Source organism: Centropristis striata, chromosome 4 (genome assembly GCF_030273125.1).
Source record: "Centropristis striata isolate RG_2023a ecotype Rhode Island chromosome 4, C.striata_1.0, whole genome shotgun sequence".
NCBI classification, from domain to species: domain Eukaryota; kingdom Metazoa; phylum Chordata; class Actinopteri; order Perciformes; family Serranidae; genus Centropristis; species Centropristis striata.
In genome coordinates, this window is record NC_081520.1 from 22,231,842 (window position 1) to 22,252,782 (window position 20,941).

Genomic DNA, 20,941 nt, shown 5'->3' on the forward strand with positions numbered 1-20,941 from the left:
GACCCATACCTCAAACCCAACAGGAACTCCGCCATCTTGGTTTGAATATCGCAATATTCAGCATTTTGGGCCATTTCCAGGTCGCATACTTTAACGAACTCCTCCTACAGATTTTACCCAATCAACTTCAAACTTGGTCAGTACCATCACAAGGCCTTTGGGATCAAAAGTTATTCAAATCTTTCCCGACGGTCACACTATGTGGCCGTGGCATGGTGACAAATATGGCGTCTCGCCATTTAACACCAGACTGGATAACTTGACTATACATTGTCCAATCTGTCCCAAATTTCACACACGTGATGAGGGTCCAGTCCTGAACACACCCACATGTCAATATTGACCCACACTCATAGCGCCCCCTGCTGGCAACAGCAAATAACATGTTTTACCCCTACCCCGAGCACAGTAGTATGAGACACACCATTTGCTACGCATAGGGACTGAGCCTACAGCGCCGCGCCCGACGTGACCTCCGCTGACATGGCCTCCCCCGACGGCTCCACTCGGCTCGGTCCCGTTCAGTCCTGTTTACAGGCCTAGTTTTGGTTTAGTTTTTGCGGTAAAGAGAAAATCAAGTATGCACCAGTTACTAAAAGTTGTTCTCAAGACTGAAATCTGATTTCCATGCTGCTTTATCTATTTGAAGCCCACATATGTGTTTAAGTTAAAGTGGTTACATATCAGTTTCTCATCCTGAGTGTGATCGTTCAGCTTCCAACTTTCCACTGAGAGTGAAGCCAACGGCAGTTATGAGCATACGTTCAACACCTCTTATATTCAAAAGGGAGTGCTGCCAAAAACTGACTGTAATGGAATCGAAGTGATGGAAATGTCATATGTGGTGGTGGTGTGGTACACACACACACACACACACACACACACACACACATACACACACACACACACACACACAGACTGGACAGGACTCAGGACTTACATGGAGTTCTCTGCCTGAATTATGATGACTCTATTACTCTTCCTCACCCCCATCTCTCCTCTTCTCTCTCCCCCTGCTTCCTCTTCTCTTTTCCCTCTCTTTTTATTCTTCACATCCTCTACTTTCTTGTCCTCTGTCTTCCTCTCTTTCTTCTCCTTTTCCTCTCCTCTTGTTCTTCTTCATCATTACTTTCATCTCCTCTTTCTCTCTCTTCCCTTCTTCTTCATCTCATCTTTCTTTATCTCTGTCTCACCTCCTCTCGTTCTTTGTTACTCTCCTCTTTCTTACTTTTCTCTCCTCTCCTATACCTCTCCTCTCATTCTTTACCTCCTCTACATTCTACTCTCTTTCTTCCTCTCCCTCTACTCTTCTATTTTCCTCTCCCCTCTTTCTTCCTTTCCTCCTTCTTTCTCTCTCTGTCCCTCTCTCATCCTCCTTGTATCTCCTCTCTGTATTCTTCTCCTCTCCTCTCTTCTACTTTCATCTCCTCTTTCTCCCTCTCCTCCCGTCCCCTCTCCTTTCGTTCTTCCTCTCCTCCATGTCCTCTTATTTCCTTCCTTGATGTGCTAAAATGTGAAAACAATAACTCATTTTTGACACAACTCCTTCCCTACATTGGGAAATAATTATCTTTTCCACATCCAGTTGCCTCTTTCTCTAAGAGTCCAAACTCTTTTCTCTCTCCATCTCCACTCCTCCCTCTCCCACTCCCTCAGCATCTCAGTGCCACTTTGAACGAGGAGGGATGTGGTGAAAGTATTTGGAGAATTCGTGCTGACCAAACCGATGCTGCCTGGCTGCTGTCTGTGCTCTACATGGAACAGCTCTACCCAAATAAGGCAGGGCTTTTTAACTAGATGTGAGGGGAAGAGACGCACAGACAGGGAGAGAGAGCTGCTGAAAGGCCATGCCCTTTTAAGGATGAAGTTTCCTTTTTTCCTTCCCCTCTCTCCCTCCTATTTCTCCCTCCTTCCTCCCTCCCTTCCTCCCTATCTCTTGGTTAGAGTAGTGAAGTCATCTTTCCTCATCTGCTCCTTTTAAGCCGGCATTTCTGAGAGGGAGGTCCCTGCGAAAGCATATACAAACACTCACTCAAGCATCCACACTCGAGCCCACACGCTGCACTAGTAGCCAGCAGAGAACTGACCTATTCCTTCACACCGTGAGTATACTTTTCTTTCATTATTCCAGATAGAATAATTGTCTTGAACTCGGATTTTGGAACACTTTGATAGTGTTAGGTGGCAAAAGGGCACTTTATAGACAAGTCAGTCTGTACTTTTGAGGCCTTCCTAGCTTCTTATAAAAAAAATATGCATATGTGTTCCTGTGTGTTTGAATATAAGGTGACAATACCTGTCATTTCAAAATAAGAGCAATATAATCATAAAAAAAGTTCCCAGGTGAGGTCTGTATGAGGTGCATCTACACTTTAATAGCAATTAATATCAATTTCTTAAATAGCATCTATTCCATATGTATACCATATTTAAGGTTGTTTATCATAAAGTTGGTTGTATAATAAGGATCTGTTAAAAACTGCTGTTGTGATATTGGAATCTGGTTGAACACATGGTGACTGCTCTTACTGGGGTTTCACAATAGCCCTAAATGCAACAGGACTGTCTTATTGCAGATGCAATGCAAGTTGAATTTCTGTGATAATTCATTTTTTAATAAAACTGAATGTAGTCAGCACTTTTCCAACGAATATTGGGGGGGATTCACATGCCATACACATTAAACTATTTTCTTTTTTACAACTTCATACTTGCAACCTCTCTTGTCCTCTCCTCTCAGCTCTGTGTAAACAGCCTGCAGTTCTGTCTGATTGTCAGTGAATATTTGACAGCAGGATCAATCATGGCTTCATAGTGTCTCTGAGGAGAACAGAATTTAATGTTTTTAACAGGATCTAGTTATTCCAAACTGTTTGTTTTGGCGACGTTTAAAATGAGACGTATTTAAATGTAGAATAAAGTGATTTTGACAGAAATATCTCAATTTTAAGCTTTGTTTTGGTTACAAACGGAAACTTTCGTAACCTATAATCTATCAGAAAGTTCTCATTTTGATGATAATGCCTTTTTTACAGTTTGTTTCTACAACAAAGGGTCTGTTTTTGGTGATCTTTTCAGGAAAACCCAGGAGTCCAAATGGTTAATATGATTCACATGTCATTTGAGGGTTAATGAATATTTCATGTGAAATGAAAGGTGGAGAAGCAGAGAGGTGAGCCAGACGGCGTTCCATATCTCTGTCAGTGCACATACTTCTATTTGCTCAAGCAAATAAGCTGCTGCCATACATGGGCTTTGGTAGGCTGTGAACTCACAAGGCACAAGCACAGAGATGCAGATAGACAGAAAAGCAGATACACACTGAAATATGTTCTTTCCACACAAAAACTCAAATGCAGCAGACCCAGTGATTCCAGTTAAAGCAGGCCAGCAGAAAAAAACACAAGGGAAGTACCAGTGGGCAGCTTAGCTACTAAACGGCAGCAACAGGAGCAGATAACACTATCTTCACTGCCAATCCTGTGGCAGCACATAAACACAGCAGAGCCACAGTGGGTTAGAAGACCTGGAACCACATCTGTCTTACAGTGGAGGGGTTTCTGGCACCGAGCTCAATCCAACAGCGCTATCTTCACTTCAGTGCCGGCCCAATGTAGAAATGCATGGGTTCAGATGCACAGCAGCTATAAAGTTTGTCAGAATAATCAGAACCATGAAGGGTCTTGGCAGAAGTTTCAGAAACTGCTTTCAGCGCTCATAAAAGTCTGGCACGTCTGAGCAAAGCGGCAGATTCTGTGCAGCTGGCATAAACCAGAGCCATGTAACAGGAGAGGTCTGAGTCTGCGGATGGAGTCAGACTGTTCAACCCATTCACTGGTCGCACTTATACCTATGAGAAGTAAGGCAAACAAACACATAATCATGAGCTGTGAGCGGAAGTCAGCTGATCTAGTATAAAGAGCAACAAAGTCCGTATATCATTTTTACAAATCACTCTGCATTTCTTGGGTCAGGTGAGATACTAGCTGCTTTAATTAACCCTGACCTCTAGGACAAATGATTACAGTTACTGTTAAACTAATCAAGTCTCAGACCAAATCCTTATATGGTGGTTATCGAAATAACTGTAGAGGCGACGAGGCCACATGACGATATGTCCTCTAAGGCTGCCACAGTTTGCCACAGCTCTCACACTGGTTTCCTGTTCTGGCATGAGGCAGATTTAACCATGGTAATAGAGAAACAGAGCAGGGAAAACACAACTGAGAGAGATGGATGGAGGTGGTGAAGTCATGTTTGTGGGAAACAGCACTTTGGGACTTTCTTTTGGGACTTTCTCTACATAGTTCCCTTTTAACATTGTAATCTTTTCTCTTTATTTATTATCCATTTTCCAGGCATTACTTTTATTTTATTACTCTCTTACTGTTTTATTGTATCTCACTGAAACAGTTTTTGCAAGAAACTCTGGTTTTGCATAGTATTATAATTACTGTTAGTAAAAGTAATGAATTAAAGCTACAAGTGGAAGTAGCAGTTGTTAGATCCCTTGTACAGGAGGTAATGGACCACCTTTAAATTTTGAGGGACACACCTGGCTTCTAACTGCCTTCCTCCAGACATTTTACCCTGCTTGTTATAGACTGCCATAGCCTTAAGGTCGAATCAAGCCACACCCGTTAATGCCAGCTCTCCTCTCAACAATCTGTGCACTTGGTATGGTGCTGGGCAGTGGTGGAATGTAACTTAATACATTTACTCAAGTACTGTGCTTAAGTTCAATTTTAAGGTACTTGTACTTTACTTGAGTATTTCCATTTAATGTAACTTTATACATCTCCACTACTTTGAGGCAAATATTGTACTTTTTGCTCCACGACAGTTATTTTTCAGGTTGCGATTTAACATAAGATATATGATCAATTTGTGGTTAGAAAAAAAAGTGGTTAGACTTTTTTTGAATTTAATCTTAGAACAGTATATTAAGTGGTTAAATGAGCCCTGTCTTTACAAAATTAGGACACTGCTTACATAAAAGCATCAATACAAATAATCTTATAATATATTTAGAACATAAAACAGTCTGAGTGGGTCCATTCTGCATTATGAGTACTTTTATTTTTAATACTTTAAGTATATTTTGATGCTGATACTTTTGTACTTTTACCTAAGTAAGTTTTGAATGCAGGGCTTTTACTTGTAGTGGAGTTTCACATTATGTTATTAGTCCTTTTACTAAAGTAAGGGATCTGAATACTTTTTCCACCACTGCTCAAAACTGATTTAATAATTGATTAATCAAGAATGACTAGCACAAATTTACAGTGATTAATAATATAAGGAGCTGGATACTGAAGCCAAGGCTGAACAAACCAACTTATCATTTAAGTTTGAAAAGGGAGAGACAAGTCCTTTTTTCCCTTCCGACTGGAAAGATCTACGGCAGACTTCATGCATGGATTATTATATTTTGGTAGTACCTTTGTTGATGCACCAGTATTTTTGTATAGTAGTAACAGTAGCAGAGGTTGTTTTTGTAACACCAGTAGTAATTGTACCAGCTGCAGCTACTAGAAACAGTTGGAGTTCAATTTAGTATCCCCTGTTTGATACTACAGCAGATAGCTTGTAATGTATCTTGTGTCTAATGAAAAGTGTTTTTATGTTATATGTTTAGTGAATAGTGCCTTGAATATTAAGGAGAAGCAGCCAGACAGCACAGAAGCTTGTTTAGCAGATAATGTTGATTTATTGGACCTGGGCCGGGCCCCAAGGATAACAACAGGTCCCCAGATACACATAAATACCAGAAATAGAGACCCAGGCCCTAACAGACTTGTTTGACCTCTTGAAATATTATGTGATGTTTGTATGGTTGTCATGCAGAGCACACACAGAGACTGATACAGGACTTATGGGAGAAATAATGCTTCTCTTCTCTTCTCTTCTCTTCTCTTCTCTTCTCTTCTCTTCTCTTCTCTTCTCTTCTCTTCTCTTCTCTTCTCTTCTCTTCTCTTCTCTTCTCTTCTCTTCTCTTCTCTACTCTTCTCTTCTCTTCTCTTCACACAACAAGGCGTTGAGCGCACACTGTGGTGAACATAACTTCTATTTCTTTCCCTACAAAAAGTGTAGTGCGTGTGTGTGTGTGTGTGTGTGTGATATGCCACTGTGGTCCAGAGAGTAGTTTACAAGGCTAAGAATAAGAGGCCAATAGACAAAAAGAGAGACAAGTTAACAGGATACCAGACAAACGTTGCTCTGTAATAATGATTACATAATGACACATATCAGTGGGAATAACCAGGGGTATAAGTGTGTGTGTGTGTGTGTGTGTGTGTGTGTGTGTGTGTGTGTGTGTGTGTTTGTGTGTGATGTGCCACTGTGGTCCAGAGAGTAGTTTACAAGGCTAAGAATAAGAGGCCAATAGACAAAAAGAGAGACAAGTTAACAGGACACCAGACAAACGTTGCTCTGTAATAATGATTACATAATGACACATATCAGTGGGAATAACCAGGGGTATAAGTGCATGTGTGTTTGTGTGTGTGTGTGTGTGTGTGTGTGTGTGTATAGTATCTGAACTTGAACATGTAAGTGAGCGTGTTGCCCGGCATGTGTGTTTAGTTTCTTGCGGCCTGGAGAAGCACCACAGGGAATGCAAAGAATATTAAACCAGGTTGGTGGTAAGAGTCTGTGGACTCTCCGGGCAGGGATCCAGTAATGCCGTTGGCATGTATTTGCAGTGGTGGAATGCTTTATTTAGCATTATTACAAGGGAGGGGGGGAGAGTCCACTATAAACCAAGATTTTAAAAAAGTTGGTGTGTTTTCTCTAGCAGTCCGTGGCCTAGAGGTTAGGAATTGGGCTTGTAACCATTTGAATCCCAGGACTGAAAGGTCAAGGACTGAAGTTCCCTTGGGCAAGACACCTAACCCCCACACTTATTGAGAGTACAACAGGTCAGTTTAGCGTCTTTCAGGTCCTTGTGTTACAGCCCTAACTCTGTACCACTGTGGTTCATTCTGAACCCCCCCCCCCCCCCCCCCCCTTCTTTAGGTCATTTCCAGCAGCCACATCAATTCAACAGCTCTGATAAACTTACTGAACACAGGACTATTAGAGTTACATTCACCAGGAAGACGCAAACACAAATACGATAATGTGCTCCCTGTCTGTTGGATGCATAAATAGGCAACTTCATACTAATGTGTTTGCCAGGCGCCGTGCTCATTGGTCTGATGGCCCATTATTCTGAAATCCCAGTAATTCAAAAAAACTTTCCAGTGGAGTTAAAAGCCCATAGTCCGACAGCCTGTTATCCAGAAAACAAAAGCCACTTTATTTATTTTACTTAGTTTGCAGAAGTTAACCATCTGAACCTCTGAAGCAGTTTCAGTGTGTTTTCTGCTCTTTTTACATTTTACTCACTGTGGCCTTGTATTTCACTGCAATATATAATAATTTCTGCAGCTCTATGGAATCAGCACAATCATGGCTAGAAGTGGGAACAACTCAAAAATGTCTTATGTGCAGAATAACACAGTTAGAGTGACATAAATCTTTTTTTTTAAAAGAAGAAAAAATGCAAGTTGAAATGTGAGCAACTCAAAAATGTATTTTTGTTACAACCCCTTCTTCTCCCTTCCTCTCCTGTCCACTCCTCTCTGCTCTGTGTACAGATTTTCAGTGAATATTTGTCTCTTGAACAGTGACTTTCGTTACATTGGATGCATTCAAGGACTGTCGGAAAGTTGAAATTCATTCTATAATGGCTGTTTTTGGGGTTTTTTTTACACTTCTTTCTTTTATTCTATTGGCTTCAGAGGGTGACCACATTTCAGCATCGTGTTTAGCAGCCATATTGCAGGTCTGACGAAACCTTTGTACAATTGGAGCAATAGAGGAGAGAAAAAAGGACAAGGGAAAAGAAGAAAGAGAAGAAATCCATTAGATACAGTACTAGCTACTTTCCATCTCTGACTGTGTCTCTCGTTGTTTGTAGCTTGTATGTTGGCAAGGTGATGAAACAGATTAACTTGAAACATAAAAAGACTTGTGTCAGTCCAATCTTGGCTTATTTTGACATTCTTGACTTTCTTGCAATGAACATCACTGCCAACTGGAAAAATCCTGTGACTAATGGAAGAAAAGACGAAATGCAGTCAAACAAAAGGGTAGCATATTGTTCATAAAGTTGACGTTTATTATCGCCCTTGGTTACAACATTCCCCCGTGCTATGCCAGAGATGCTCCTCCTCCTCCAGCCAATTCGTGGGTTTAACCTTTAACATTTGAACTTTGAACCTTTCCCAGGAACAGGAAGTTGAAGTGACCTGACATCAAGATGGCAACAAAGGTTGGGTGGTGCAGACAGCACTTTGATATGGGTTTTTGCACTTGGCTGTTGGCCCAAAGGCAGTACAGAAGCATAAAGTGCTGGCAATGATATATGTGTTGACAGAGACCAAGGAACTGTGTGTGTGTCTGTGTGTGTGTGTGTGTCTGTGTGTGTGTGTGTGGGGGGGGTTAAAGAAGTGAAATATGCAAAAAATCTGCTGGCTCATATAGAGCTCCCATTGTACACCACTTTGCCTAGGACACAGGTCCTGATAGGGCTGAATGGTGTGCAATAGGAGACACGACACTGTTAATGCCACTGTTCTGGGAAAAGTGTTCAAACATTGATGCTTATATACACGCTTCTGACTTGCATGTCCTCAGTTGGATTGGTTTACATCATATATAGTACATTTTACACATGGAAGGAGTTTCTGTGTGTCTTAATTTAGATTATTTGTGCTCCTGTGCATGTTTGTGCATACAGGCTACATGCAAATTTTACTGCAATGTCATGTGAGTGTTAACTGTTGTTTGAATGACCTAAAACAACCAATTGGGGCTGAAAGGTAGGAAAATAAATCTGTATGTTATGATTTAACACTGCTATAAATCATCAAGATGGAAGATGGAAGGATGATACCGGTGGAACTGATCATCACAATTACTTAGATTTTACACTTTCTCTAGAGTTAATTATTTCTTTTTTGACTTTCTCCTTTCCCGCATCTCTCTATCTCATTCCGCACTATATTATCTACCTTCTCTATCCACCTCTGCTCTGCTCTCTCAGGGAGTCGGCATGGCTAACAAAGGTCCATCCTTCGGCATGAGCCGGCAGGTTCAGGATAAGATCGACAGCAAGTACGACCCCGAGCTGGAGCTGATCCTGGTGGAGTGGATCTCTCGCCAATGTGGTTCCGGTGTGGGAAAGCCAGAGGCGGGCAAAATGGGCTTCCAGGCCTGGCTGAAAGACGGATGTGTGAGTGCAAGATGGCTGTTTTATTTCTTGTTTTTTTTGGTTGGTTTGTCTGTACATGGGCTTTGTCAGCAGAATTACAAAAAAAAAAACGACTGCCCAAGTTAATGATTTTGTGCTTCTCCTTCTTTCTGGTTCCCCCAGGTTCTGAGTGAACTGATTAACAGTCTGTTCCCTGGAGACAAACCAGTGAAGAAGATCCAGAGCTCATCAATGGCCTTCAAACAGATGGAGCAGATCTCCCAGTTCCTCAACGCTTCTGAGCAGTACGGCGTCACCAAGACCGACATGTTCCAGACCGTGGACCTTTGGGAGGGTGAGAGGAGTTTCATGGCCTCCATTCCTTGGTTACTGCAAACATTTAATGTTAGAAGGCAATGGTGGACTCAGGAGAAACAAATAAAAAGGGCATCAACTGCTTTTAGGGCAACCTATATGGCACTGCATCACATTTTCTCTACTGGAAGGGCTTTTTATAGGGCAATTTATCATGTTTTATTGACCATGGGGGCATCTGATACCCCTTTTCCACCAAACCAAGCCTAGTTTTTTTGCTGGGCTGGTGCTGGTGCTGTTTCGCAAGTGGTTCAACATGAGAACCTTCTCGGAACCTCTTTTCCACAGGCTACAGAGCCACGTCATTAAGTCACCATATACGTCTGGGAATGTCTCCGCTCTCCACAAGTATAATAACAACAACGGCAGACTACACTCTTGCCACTCTTCTCTTTACAAATGTTGCTCCTGGCTTTGCAAGCCTAAATTGTCATCCAAACACCTACATGAACATCACATTTGTGCTGCTCTTCTTGATCGGTATGGACGTTCTTATTAACACTGAACGTAAGATGTTGATTACATTCCAATTAAACAACTTTAAAAAAATGAATGATACACATTTTAGTTGGTGTTGTTGGTCACGATAATCCCGTCCCCAGTCCCTGACGTAAGTGGTTCATGGTTCGACATCAGCAAAGAATTTGTGCTGGTCTGGAACCAGTTTTCTGGCTGAAATCTGGTTCTTTGGCAGTCGAAACGGAAATGAGATTAGGCACTGGTTTTTTACGAGCCGGTCCTGGAACTGCCTTGGTTGAAAAGGGGTATGAGAGGGCACTTTTGCAGTGTTTGTTTGTTTTTTGTGTTTTTCAAAAGTGGTGGCACCAAAGGAGCAGAGGGGTGAACTGTTCCCCTTTGATCTCATTTTTGGAGGGAAAAAAACCTGCAAAAGGGTCTTCTCAGATGCCCCCATGGTCCCACAGTGCTAGAAAGCAAGACTTGGCTTGGGTTTGAGCACTTTGGTGTGCAGAAGGGGAAAATATATCTGGATTTGAAAATGCACATATGGAAACATTGTGTTGTGACTAATGCTACAGTAAATAATCCAAGCTGTATGTGTGTGTGTGTGGGGACAGGTAAGGACCTGGCGGCGGTGCAGAGGACCCTGTCAGCTCTGGGCAGCTTGGCCGTCACTAAAGATGAAGGCACATACAATGGAGACCCCAACTGGTTCTTCAAGTGAGTCCAACACATGAAAACTGCAATAAGTTATTTTTAAGAAATGTATTTATTTATTATTATAATTTATTTATTCATTTAGTATTATTTTACAGGATTGTTCTTTTTTTTTTTTTTATTTAAGTGCAAATGCCACAAGACAAATACTTTATATAAATATTACCCATACAATGGAATTTGGAATTTGAAATCTGTAAATTAAAATAATGTGATTTTATAGATTTTTTTAACAGTAAAACTCAATAAATGGCTTAATTGTCTTGACTGTTAAATTACAGTATTCTTTTGTTTTATTACAGTAAAACTTCAAATTTTATGTAAAAAAAAAATGTTTTAAAAAATCGTTAAAAAAAAACCTTTGAAAAGTCTGTCAGCAAACGTTGCCAAACACACAAAAAAACTTTAGTTATCCTACAGATATAAATATTTTTAAAGAATTCATACACAGATATTTCCTGTATATTATCCATAATTTTAAAGAAATAACTGCAAAATAACTTTGGTTGTTTACTGCTGCCAGACTTTTTTTCACAGTGTAACCAACTCCAATTAGAATAAGTATTCACAGGAGACTGCTGTTAAATTTTATTAATTTTTTCCATGATGTATTGCAGGAAAGCCCAGGAGAACAAACGAGACTTCAGCGACGACCAGCTGAAGGCGGGCAAGAACGTGATTGGCCTACAGATGGGCTCCAATCGGGGAGCCAGTCAAGAGGGCATGAGCTATGGAAGACCCCGACAGATTCTGTAAAGTCACTGAGCCACAGATACCCAAAAAGCCCTTCAGCCCCTATACACCTTCTTAGAGCCTGTAAACATCCCAACCAGTTCACTGCAACTCCCCAAACATTTTCTGCTTTAGATCTTAGTTACTTTCTTGCTTGCACTGGTGATCATCACAGAGCTCACCATGCTTAGTCCCCCCACAGCAGCTAGGACTAGTGCAACTGAATGTTTGTAGTCTTAAACAATAGTAAAAATGACCAATGCATTGCCTCGGAGGTAGAATAACAAGACGACAATGTGCCAAACGTTGGGCTGTTCCTTCCTGATATTACTAACTGACCACTGTCTCATCTCTGATTAAAAATGTGTGAATTATGGAATTTGTTTCCTAGATTTTTAGAAATCTTGGTTTTGCATTCTGATACAAATACTGATTTGTGTTTACATACAGGCTTACTTACAGACAGGATTGTCTCTTTAAATTTAGTGGTGACACAACCAGTGGCATACCAGCACACCACTATTATTCATTGTCCTACCTGTCACTTCCCACAATGCTATGCCTGCTGTATCAGCGCCAATATTTTTGTACATTGTCTTATTAAATAATGACTTTAAAATACATTTGTGAATTCTGAATTGACTTTGTGATTCTGTGTGTTTCAGTTTGAATATTGTGGGAAATCTTTCTTTTATTAAATATTTTAAATATAGGCTCATTTTTCCAGGAGTATCTGTAACAGACTGGAATAACCACAGCAACCAATAACTCTTGATATACAATGCCTATTCACCCCCCTTGGCTGTTTAATCCCTTTTGTTGCTTTTACACATGAAATCATGGTCAATATAATTTGGCTTTTTGGACAAGAATTTGCAACAAAAAAACCCTTATTAAGATAAAGTGAAAACAGATTTTTACAAAATAATGTCAAATAATTTAAAATATATAAAGTAAATGATTGCATAAATATCCAACCCCAAAGTAACTGAACTAATTCAACAGAGGTCCAGCTAGTTGATGCCAGCAGTGTCACAGTTATGTGTGCAGTTGATGTGTCAAATCAAGTGATTTTAGTTTAAAAACACCTGTGTCTGGGAGCTCCAGTCTCTGGTTCATCTGTATTACTGCTACAATTGCAACATGAAGACAAAAGAACACTCCCCATCAACTCAGAGAAAAGATCAATAGAAAGTATAAGTCAGGAGATGGCTACAATAAAATTCCAACTCACTGGACATCGCACAGAGTTCAGTTAAACCATCATTAAGAAATGAAAGAGATGAAAGAAATGTTAATTGTGTGCTTGCCTCTGGCCCTTGATTCTCGTTGATTAAATCAGCAGTGAAACAGGGACACCTGTTTCTAGTTTCTAGGACAAACGGTTCATTAGTTAGTCAAATGGGGCGTGGCTAATGAAAAGGGGCGGGGTAATCAACCACCAATTAAACAGGAACTCTATGCCGAGTAATCTGACACCTTATACAAGTTTCTAGGACAGTTGATTAGTTATGAAAGGGGGCGTGGCTAATCAAAAAGAGCGGGCATTTATTAAATATTGTTATGTAGAACTGGTCAGTGATGAACCACCATCATGCATGACAAGTTTGAGGCAGATTGGACAATGTATGGTCAAGTTATAAGGTCTCATGCTTTTTGAAAAAACATCATGTCCGTTAAGTTAGAATGTCTGTCTTGGAGGAGCAACCAGGTGGCCAGGTGGAGTTGACCAATCAGAGCAGAGCAATCAAGCCGACGACCGCCATCCTCTGCTTCAGAGAGACAGCGGCTGTGTCCCAAAGTCAAGGAAGGATGCTCAAACGGCTGGATTTGAAGGACACTACGTCATCGACATCCGCCGAAGGACTGTCCCAATGTCGAGGATGCTCCGGAGGACAGAGTCCTTCTTTTGCCCAAATTCCGAGGATGTATGTGTGTATCCTCCGTGCGCTCCGACTACCCATAAAGCATTGCGCACACCGGTCTACCAGGAGATTTAAAAATGGGAGCGTAGAAACAGCGACGCCGGCGGCGCAATATGCATTTAAATATGTAGATATTTTCAGTTTACACTGAATGTTATCACATAACTTACAAAACGTGTGTTCAAAGTCAAGCAAAAACATAAACATAAACAAATGCCAGAATATTAAGCTTAAAGATAATAAACGTCATCTTGATACATTGCCGGTTAAGTTAATTAATGCCGTCTCAGTCGCTAAAGTTATTGTTAATTAATTTATATGCGTCCGATGATGATGTACTATGTGCAACTGTGCCATTCAGAAAGTTATACATTTCTTTATTATGTTTACAGGGACCGAAAGTCCGCCATTATCCGTTATTGTTATTTATAAATAACTGTTATTGTACTGTACTGTAAAATAAAAAATAAAAAATCACAGAACATATTTCCATGATGAATTATGCGCCGCTGCATTCATGGCACTAAGTAGCGGCTGAATTCAGCCAGGATCACTTAAATATTCAGGTTTAATCCACTTTATGGTTTTTACTTGATAAATCGTGGAGATTCAACCTTAAAGCATCTTCTTCCATTTTCACAAATATGTGTCAGAGTGCTGATGCCGGAGACACATTCATGTCTTGAACTGATTTTGAAATTGCGGCGCTGAATTTATTTATTTATTTTTTATTAAACTGATAAGAACAGATACTACACTCGATCTTAGCCAAAGGGCCGAGAGCGGCGCTGAATTTATTTATTTATTTTTTATTAAACTGATGAGAACAGATACTACACTTGATCTTAGCCAAAGGGCCGAGAGCGGCGCTGAAGTTAAGCAGGACGTCCAATTACGCAATGACGCACAGCTGCACACTCCGAAGGCTGTCCCATTTGTGCATTACACCAGTCAAAGGAAGGACTCTTGCCTTGCCTTCGGAGGACCCGACTCTGAAGGAAGGATCCTACCAAGGAAGGATCCTTGACATTGGGACACAGCCAGCATGCATGCTGGACTGCAAGGTCTCTGCCCACTTGTTTGATCTACGCACATATTCAGCAACTGAGTGACCCTATTTTATACAGTGTATGTGAGTGACTGACATTTGACACATTGGGGTGACCCCGGGCCTCTTATGATTGGTCATTTTCCAGCCCTCCACGTGGGTGCGTTTTCAGTTTACTGCTGACAGCTGGGAGCGGCGGCATCATCTAAAGAACAACAAAGGTTGTTTCATGACGTTCACGACTACAACTCTACGCTTCATCACTGGTAATAAAAAGGTTAAAAAATGCTGTTACTTTATGGCGTCATATTTGAGTCAAAAGTCGTGCGAGCGATAACACATCTGCATGCGCATTTATTTCGTGTCACGCGCGCAGATTTCAACTGCCGCGCGCACTTGTTCGATCTTCGCGCACGTATTCAGCAACTGAGTGAAGCAGATTCTCCCCCGTGCTCGCTCGCGGTGGAGCTCTGCTCGCGCGGAGCGAGGACTTTTGACACATTGGGGGCGGGGCCAAGGCTGATCCCAGGCCTCTTATGATTGGTCATTTTCCAGCCCTCCACGTGGGTGCCTTTTCAGTTTACTGCTGACAGCTGGTAGCGGCGGCATCATCTAAAGAACAACAACGGTTGTTTGATGAACATTGGAAGACTTTATGATCAGAGACTGGAGCGGTGGTCCGGAGAGAGGAGGATGTGGAGCCGGAGCTCGTCTGGGGGGCGGAGCGGGTCGGCAGCACCTGGTGTCGGTGTGTCCTGAGTCTATCTGCTGTCTGACCTGGACCATGCCATGCGTGGTGAAACATGTTTAACAAATGTGCGCACACTTGTGTGCCGCGGAACAGCGGCTGGGAATCACTGGATTGGAGCACAGTTATGGGGCGAATCTGTTTTGGCTTGATGTAAATCCTGTCTGCTGGCGGGACTCGGCCTCTCTGGCTTTTCGTCTGAGGTAAGAAGACATGTTTTTATTTGCTGTATATTTCGCTAGCATACTACCGTTACAATTGTGCCTTATAATGTTAGCATTTTCATATTTGAACTTTTAAACTACTGTCGAAAATTTTGTGAAATGTAGTTGCAAGTTATTTGAGGTTTTTTTGGACGATGTTTGTCGCGGCTACTGGTCTTAGGTCTGAGCTAGCGCTCTCTAGCGAGCTAGCTTTAGCATCATGTCAAGCAATTTAGAAATGGTCCATCGAGGCAGAATATCTTCACAGTTACTCCATGTTACAGTTACCATGATGCTAACAGTTGTTATAACAGTAGATGTGTCTGGTGTTAGCAAACACTATTGATTCTAAATGTGCATTGCATGGTTTGACTGATTTGATGCTACTGACAGACAGCCTATAATGCATTTTGGGTTGATAATCTAGGCCACAAAAGTTTATGATTGCTGTGTTTTGTCTTGTGTATATCTGGGAAGGGGTCATTATGCTAATAATAATATAATAATGCTAAAAAAATGCTAGCTTATGCTATATTCCTTGATTAATGTTGTCCAAATGCCATTTTTAATGTAGGGTTTGTGTACAATGTTGGCCTGACTAATTTTTGTTTAACTGTGATATGTAGCTAATTGTATGTGGATTTTGATGGTAGCTTCTTGATAATGTAGTCCTGTTTTTTGTGAGGATGTTTTGGCATTCTTATGTAATAAGCTGTGATAGTAATACCAATGTCATACTCATCAATGGCTAAATTTGAACATTCGGTGTATTTGGATAATATTAAACTGAAACTCATGTCACTTGGTAATGAGAGGTGAAAAAGAAAAGATAATCACGGGTATATACATTTAACCATGGAGTCAGGGCTGTAAAAATGTACTGTAATGATGAACTTTTACTTCACCATTTAAAATTTACATTGTGTCAATGTCAATGTTACTCACTACTGTTAGCAGACTATTACCAAAATTATTACCATTTCTTTTTTCCAATTTGTCATGTCAACTGGTACCCGAAGTATGTGTTCCTATGACTAATATTAATGTACTCTGTGTGTGTGTGTGTGTGTGTGTGTGTGTGTGTGTGTGTGTGTGTGTGTGTGAGAGAGAGAGAGAGAGAGAGAGAGAGAGAGAGAGAGAGAGAGAGAGAGAGAGAGAGAGAGAGAGAGAGATTTATTGGAAGTTGAAAATGTAGGCTTAAACAGCTTCGGATTAATTCATGTATGTGTGTGTGTGTGTGTGTGTGTGTGTGTGTGTGGCCTCAAGTGGTGCTGTGAAGCATTTTCGTTGTAGGCTTTCATCCTGTTTTCTTCTGATATTAATACTGCAGTACTATTTTGATAATAGAGGTTATTATGTAATAAGGTGTATTTGTAATACCAGAGACATAGCCATTAATGGCTTAAATTTAGTATAGGGTGCATTTGGGTACTATTACACTGAAAGCTTTTGAAAGTATTCGCCACTATTATCAGATTATTACCTAACTATTACCATGGTGTTACCGAGCTGTGGTGTCAATAGAATTATCAACCTATCCATTCATATTCATCTTCTTAGCAAGCTTTAATGCTGTTTTTCACCTCACAGATTTACAGCTTGACCATTTATTTACTGGTGAGTGTTTGTCAAAGACTGTTATTAACATAAACTACTTTCATAAATTATGCATTTTTTTTTTTTTTTAACCCTTGTGTGGTCCTCCCGTCGACTATATACCCATGGTCCTCAGGGGTCAAAAAGGATCCCATGACACAAGACTGTTTTTAGGACATGTAGAAAAAAAATATTACCACCTTTTTTTTTTCTTTTTTTTTAATCATTTTATCATTTAAGGCAACTCATGCCCCAGAAATTGATTGATTTGATATATAATTTTCATAATTTTTTCTTTATTATTGGTCAATTTTAGTCAAATATTCAAAATTAGGCCTCATTTCAAGAGAGAAAAAAGTAAAAAAAAAACCTGGATACTTTTTTCAATAGTAATAGTGGAAAAAATAATTCTTGATTGGAATGCACAGAGTAGGTCATGTCAACTTTTAGTGAAACTTATGTTTTGATATTTGTATATTTGAATAAAATTGACCAATAATAATGAAAAAAAATGAAAATGAAATATAATTTTTTTTGGTCATGAGTTACCTTAAAAGGTGAAAAAAAAAAGTTGGTAATATTTTTTTCTACATTTCCTAAAACCAGTCTAATGTCCTGAGGTCCTTTTTGACCCCTGAGGACCATGGGTGCTATAAAACATGTATAAAACATGTAAAAAATGTATGAAGAAAGTTAAAATGTATATTATCTATAAAGGATGCAGAGGGGCACATATGCTGAAAATTTTGCTATGTTTCTAGAGGTGCTATATGTGTATTTAATCCAAATTATTATATTCAGCTTCATACTGATTTTTATGAATAAGTGATACATTAATTCAGTTATTTAAAACATTAATAACACATTATTGTTACATTGCTGCAATGCTCACGGTTGTCATCCTGTTCTAGATAAACACTACTTCACCTAAGAGACTTGAGTATCCAGTTCTTCATTGACCTTCAGCATTCAGTTGTTTGTCTTCACCTTTTCAGTTAACCAATTTTTAAAAAAATGCTTCTGTAATGTTGAGAAACACTGAAATTATTATTTATAAAGAACTTTCAACCACTGTTCTGTGATGTCATGTATAGTGATATACAAATATATTTGAAGGAACGGTGTATTTGGGATAATCAATATTATTAGTATTATTCGTGTATTTATTTATTTTTAAATCAGAGAATGGGGGGGAAAATAGATTCTTAGTACAAAAACTAGTAACTAGTAAAAAAAAATTGGTAACAATAATGTTCATTCATTAATTGACGCTTGGTCAAACTCTCATCTAATTAAGTATTGCTCTCTCATTAACATGTTGTATTTATTTATTTTGTAGGCTAAAACCAGCAAGCCATCACCATGTTGTTGTTTGTTGTCATTATGCAGATTTTTCAGCATGTGGTCCTCAATATATAGTATAGAAGTCACTGCATTTTCTGACTTTTCCAGGTTTCCTGTGTCCAGCATCTTCAAGACAGACTAAGCTAACTTTTCATATTTTTTGCACATTTATATTTAGGTTAGGTTAGGAATAGGTTAGGTTTAGAGTAGAGTATTTAGTTTGTATAGTTTAGCTTTTTATGCTGGTCTAGGGACAGTTAAGTTAGCAAATTAATTTAGTTCAGATCACTTGCAATTGCATATTATTGTTACAGTTGTGTTATTTTGTGAGTTATTGTTGTACAGGCTATTGTATATTGCAGGACCAAGTGAGACGAGGAAGATCACTACTTCCAAGATGCCGCTCAGAAAGTGCGTTGGACAAGTCTCGACCTTGCAGATCCTACCCCACTTAGCCCAACCACTTCCGACCATGGGGTACCTCAAAGACCTCCGTCAACCAGCCGGCTGTGGATGATGGATAACGGACCCACAACTCCTTCTCCAGTCTACAAGGTATGGGTTTGTTTTTTTCCCCATCACAGTGGACACAGACATGGCCTGATAATACAATCTGCTGTCTTAACTACTTCCTTTGAATAATAAGATATTAATTCACAATTGAGTATTTATAATGTATGAATACATTTGGTATTGTGTGTCATCAGGTTCTGAAAATACAGACACCCCCACAGTCCAAGAACAGGTGGATGACCTCTGGACCCACTTGCCCCCGTTCACCAGTTGAAAAGATAAGCTTTTTAAAAAATTCTTCAATTGTTAATTCTGCACAAAGTGATACACAAAACATTGTCTGTATTCCATTTCAACAAACACAAACATGAAATGTATATTTAAATACATGACTTAATGCAAGTCAATCATACTAAACATCTTTTTTTTTTTTAAACCAACCATTGCACACACTTCCATCCAAGGAGAGGTTACATCTTGATGGTAACTTTTTAGATTAACAAAACTTTTGTGATATTTGTAATTGTTGTTGCTGGGGAGGGGGCGGAAAGGATAAGTCTAAACATTGCATGCAAGAGACCAACACCGGCGTCTCAGGGGAAAGCTATCTGTATACATAACTATCAATCTACTTGGTTGCTTCAAAATTTTACGATAGTTTTGCAAATCCTGACCCAGACAGAAGCACATCAAACAAACAAAAAAGGCAATGGTAGATTTTCAAGGCCTTTCAAACATTATTTTCAATGACATTCATTTTGCAATTAACATTAGTTTTATCTTCTAAAACATAACTATAATGACATTCAAATGTAGATTACCACAAACACAATAATAAACTTCAAGTCTCATTGGATGAAATGAAAAATTATTGACAGTCCTGAAATGATGGGTTAAACATCCTTAATAAGCCTGCATTGATAATATATTAATTTCAGGTGAAATATTATTTTTTTTACTTTAAATTCTAAATTGATACTATATAGTATTTTTCATATGAAATTATGTAAACACAAAGAGAAAAGAAAAGTCTAAATCTAAAAAGTGATCTTCCTCGTCTCACATGGTCTCGGTGGCAGTCGCCGGTTCACATGGTCTCAGTAGCAGTCGCAGGTTCGCATGGTCTCGGTGGCAGTCGCCGGTTCCCATGGTCTCAGTAGCAGTCGCAGGTTCGCATGGTCTCAGTGGCAGTCGCCGGTTTGCATGGTCTTAGCGGCAGAGTTACTGGTTTGCATGGTCTCAGAGGCAGAGTTACTGGTTCACATGGTCTCAGCGACAAAGTTACTGCTTCACATGGTCTCAGCGGCAGAGTTTCTGGTTCACATGGTCTCACAGCGACAGAGTCACCGGTTCACATGGTCTCACAGCGATAGAGTCGCCGGTTCGCATGGTCTCGGTGGCAGTCGCCGGTTCACATGGTCTCAGTAGCAGTCGCAGGTTCGCATGGTCTCAGTGGCAGTCGCCGGTTCGCATGGTCTCAGTGACAGTCGTCGGTTTGCATGGTCTTAGCGGGAGAGTTACTGGTTTACATGGTCTCAGCGGGAGAGTTACTGGTTCACATGGTCTCAGCGACGGAGTCACCGGTTCACATGGTCTCTCAGCGACACAGTCACCGGTTCGCATGGTCTCGGTGGCAGTCGCCGGATCGCATGGTCTCAGTAGCAGTCGCAGGTTCGCATGGTCTTAGCGGGAGAGTTACTGGTTTGCATGGTCTCAGAGGTAGAGTTACTGGTTCACATGGTCTCAGCGACAAAGTTACTGCTTCACATGGTCTCAGCGGCAGAGTTACTGGTTCACATGGTCTCAGCGACAGAGTCACCGGTTCACATGGTCTCTCAGCGACACAGTCGCTGGTTCGCATGGTCTCGGTGGCAGTCGCCGGTTCGCATGGTCTCAGTAGCAGTCTCCGGTTCACATGGTCTCAGTAGCAGTCGCCGGTTTGCATGGTCTCAATGGCAGTCGCCGGTTCGCATGGTCTTAGCGGGAGAGTTATTGGTTTGCATGGTCTCAGCGACAAAGTTACTGCGTCACATGGTCTCAGCG

At 40.4% G+C, this 20,941-nt stretch overlaps 1 protein-coding gene, 1 non-coding gene and 1 pseudogene across 3 annotated transcripts; 1 reads left to right on the forward strand and 2 right to left on the reverse strand.

Moving 5' to 3' along the window:
* Positions 1–1,988: 1,988 nt before the first annotated feature.
* On the forward strand, positions 1,989–12,310 carry tagln (transgelin). 2 transcript variants are annotated; one of them, XM_059332053.1, is made up of 5 exons: positions 1,989–2,102; positions 9,092–9,280; positions 9,422–9,593; positions 10,690–10,792; positions 11,407–12,310. In XM_059332053.1, the coding sequence occupies exons 2-5, from the start codon at positions 9,101–9,103 to the stop codon at positions 11,543–11,545; spliced, it is 594 nt and encodes a 197-aa protein (XP_059188036.1). In that variant the 5' UTR covers positions 1,989–2,102; positions 9,092–9,100; the 3' UTR covers positions 11,546–12,310. The 2 variants fall into 2 exon arrangements, with proteins under 2 accessions (XP_059188036.1, XP_059188035.1); XM_059332052.1 differs by lacking the exon at positions 1,989–2,102 and adding an exon at positions 8,281–8,317.
* Positions 12,311–14,049: 1,739 nt separating this feature from the next.
* Positions 14,050–14,231, reverse strand: LOC131970800 (U2 spliceosomal RNA). Its single transcript, XR_009394219.1, has one exon. It is a non-coding gene; the product is annotated as a U2 spliceosomal RNA (small nuclear RNA).
* Positions 14,232–14,235: 4 nt separating this feature from the next.
* LOC131970812 (U2 spliceosomal RNA) lies at positions 14,236–14,317 on the reverse strand (annotated as a pseudogene).
* Positions 14,318–20,941: the final 6,624 nt, after the last annotated feature.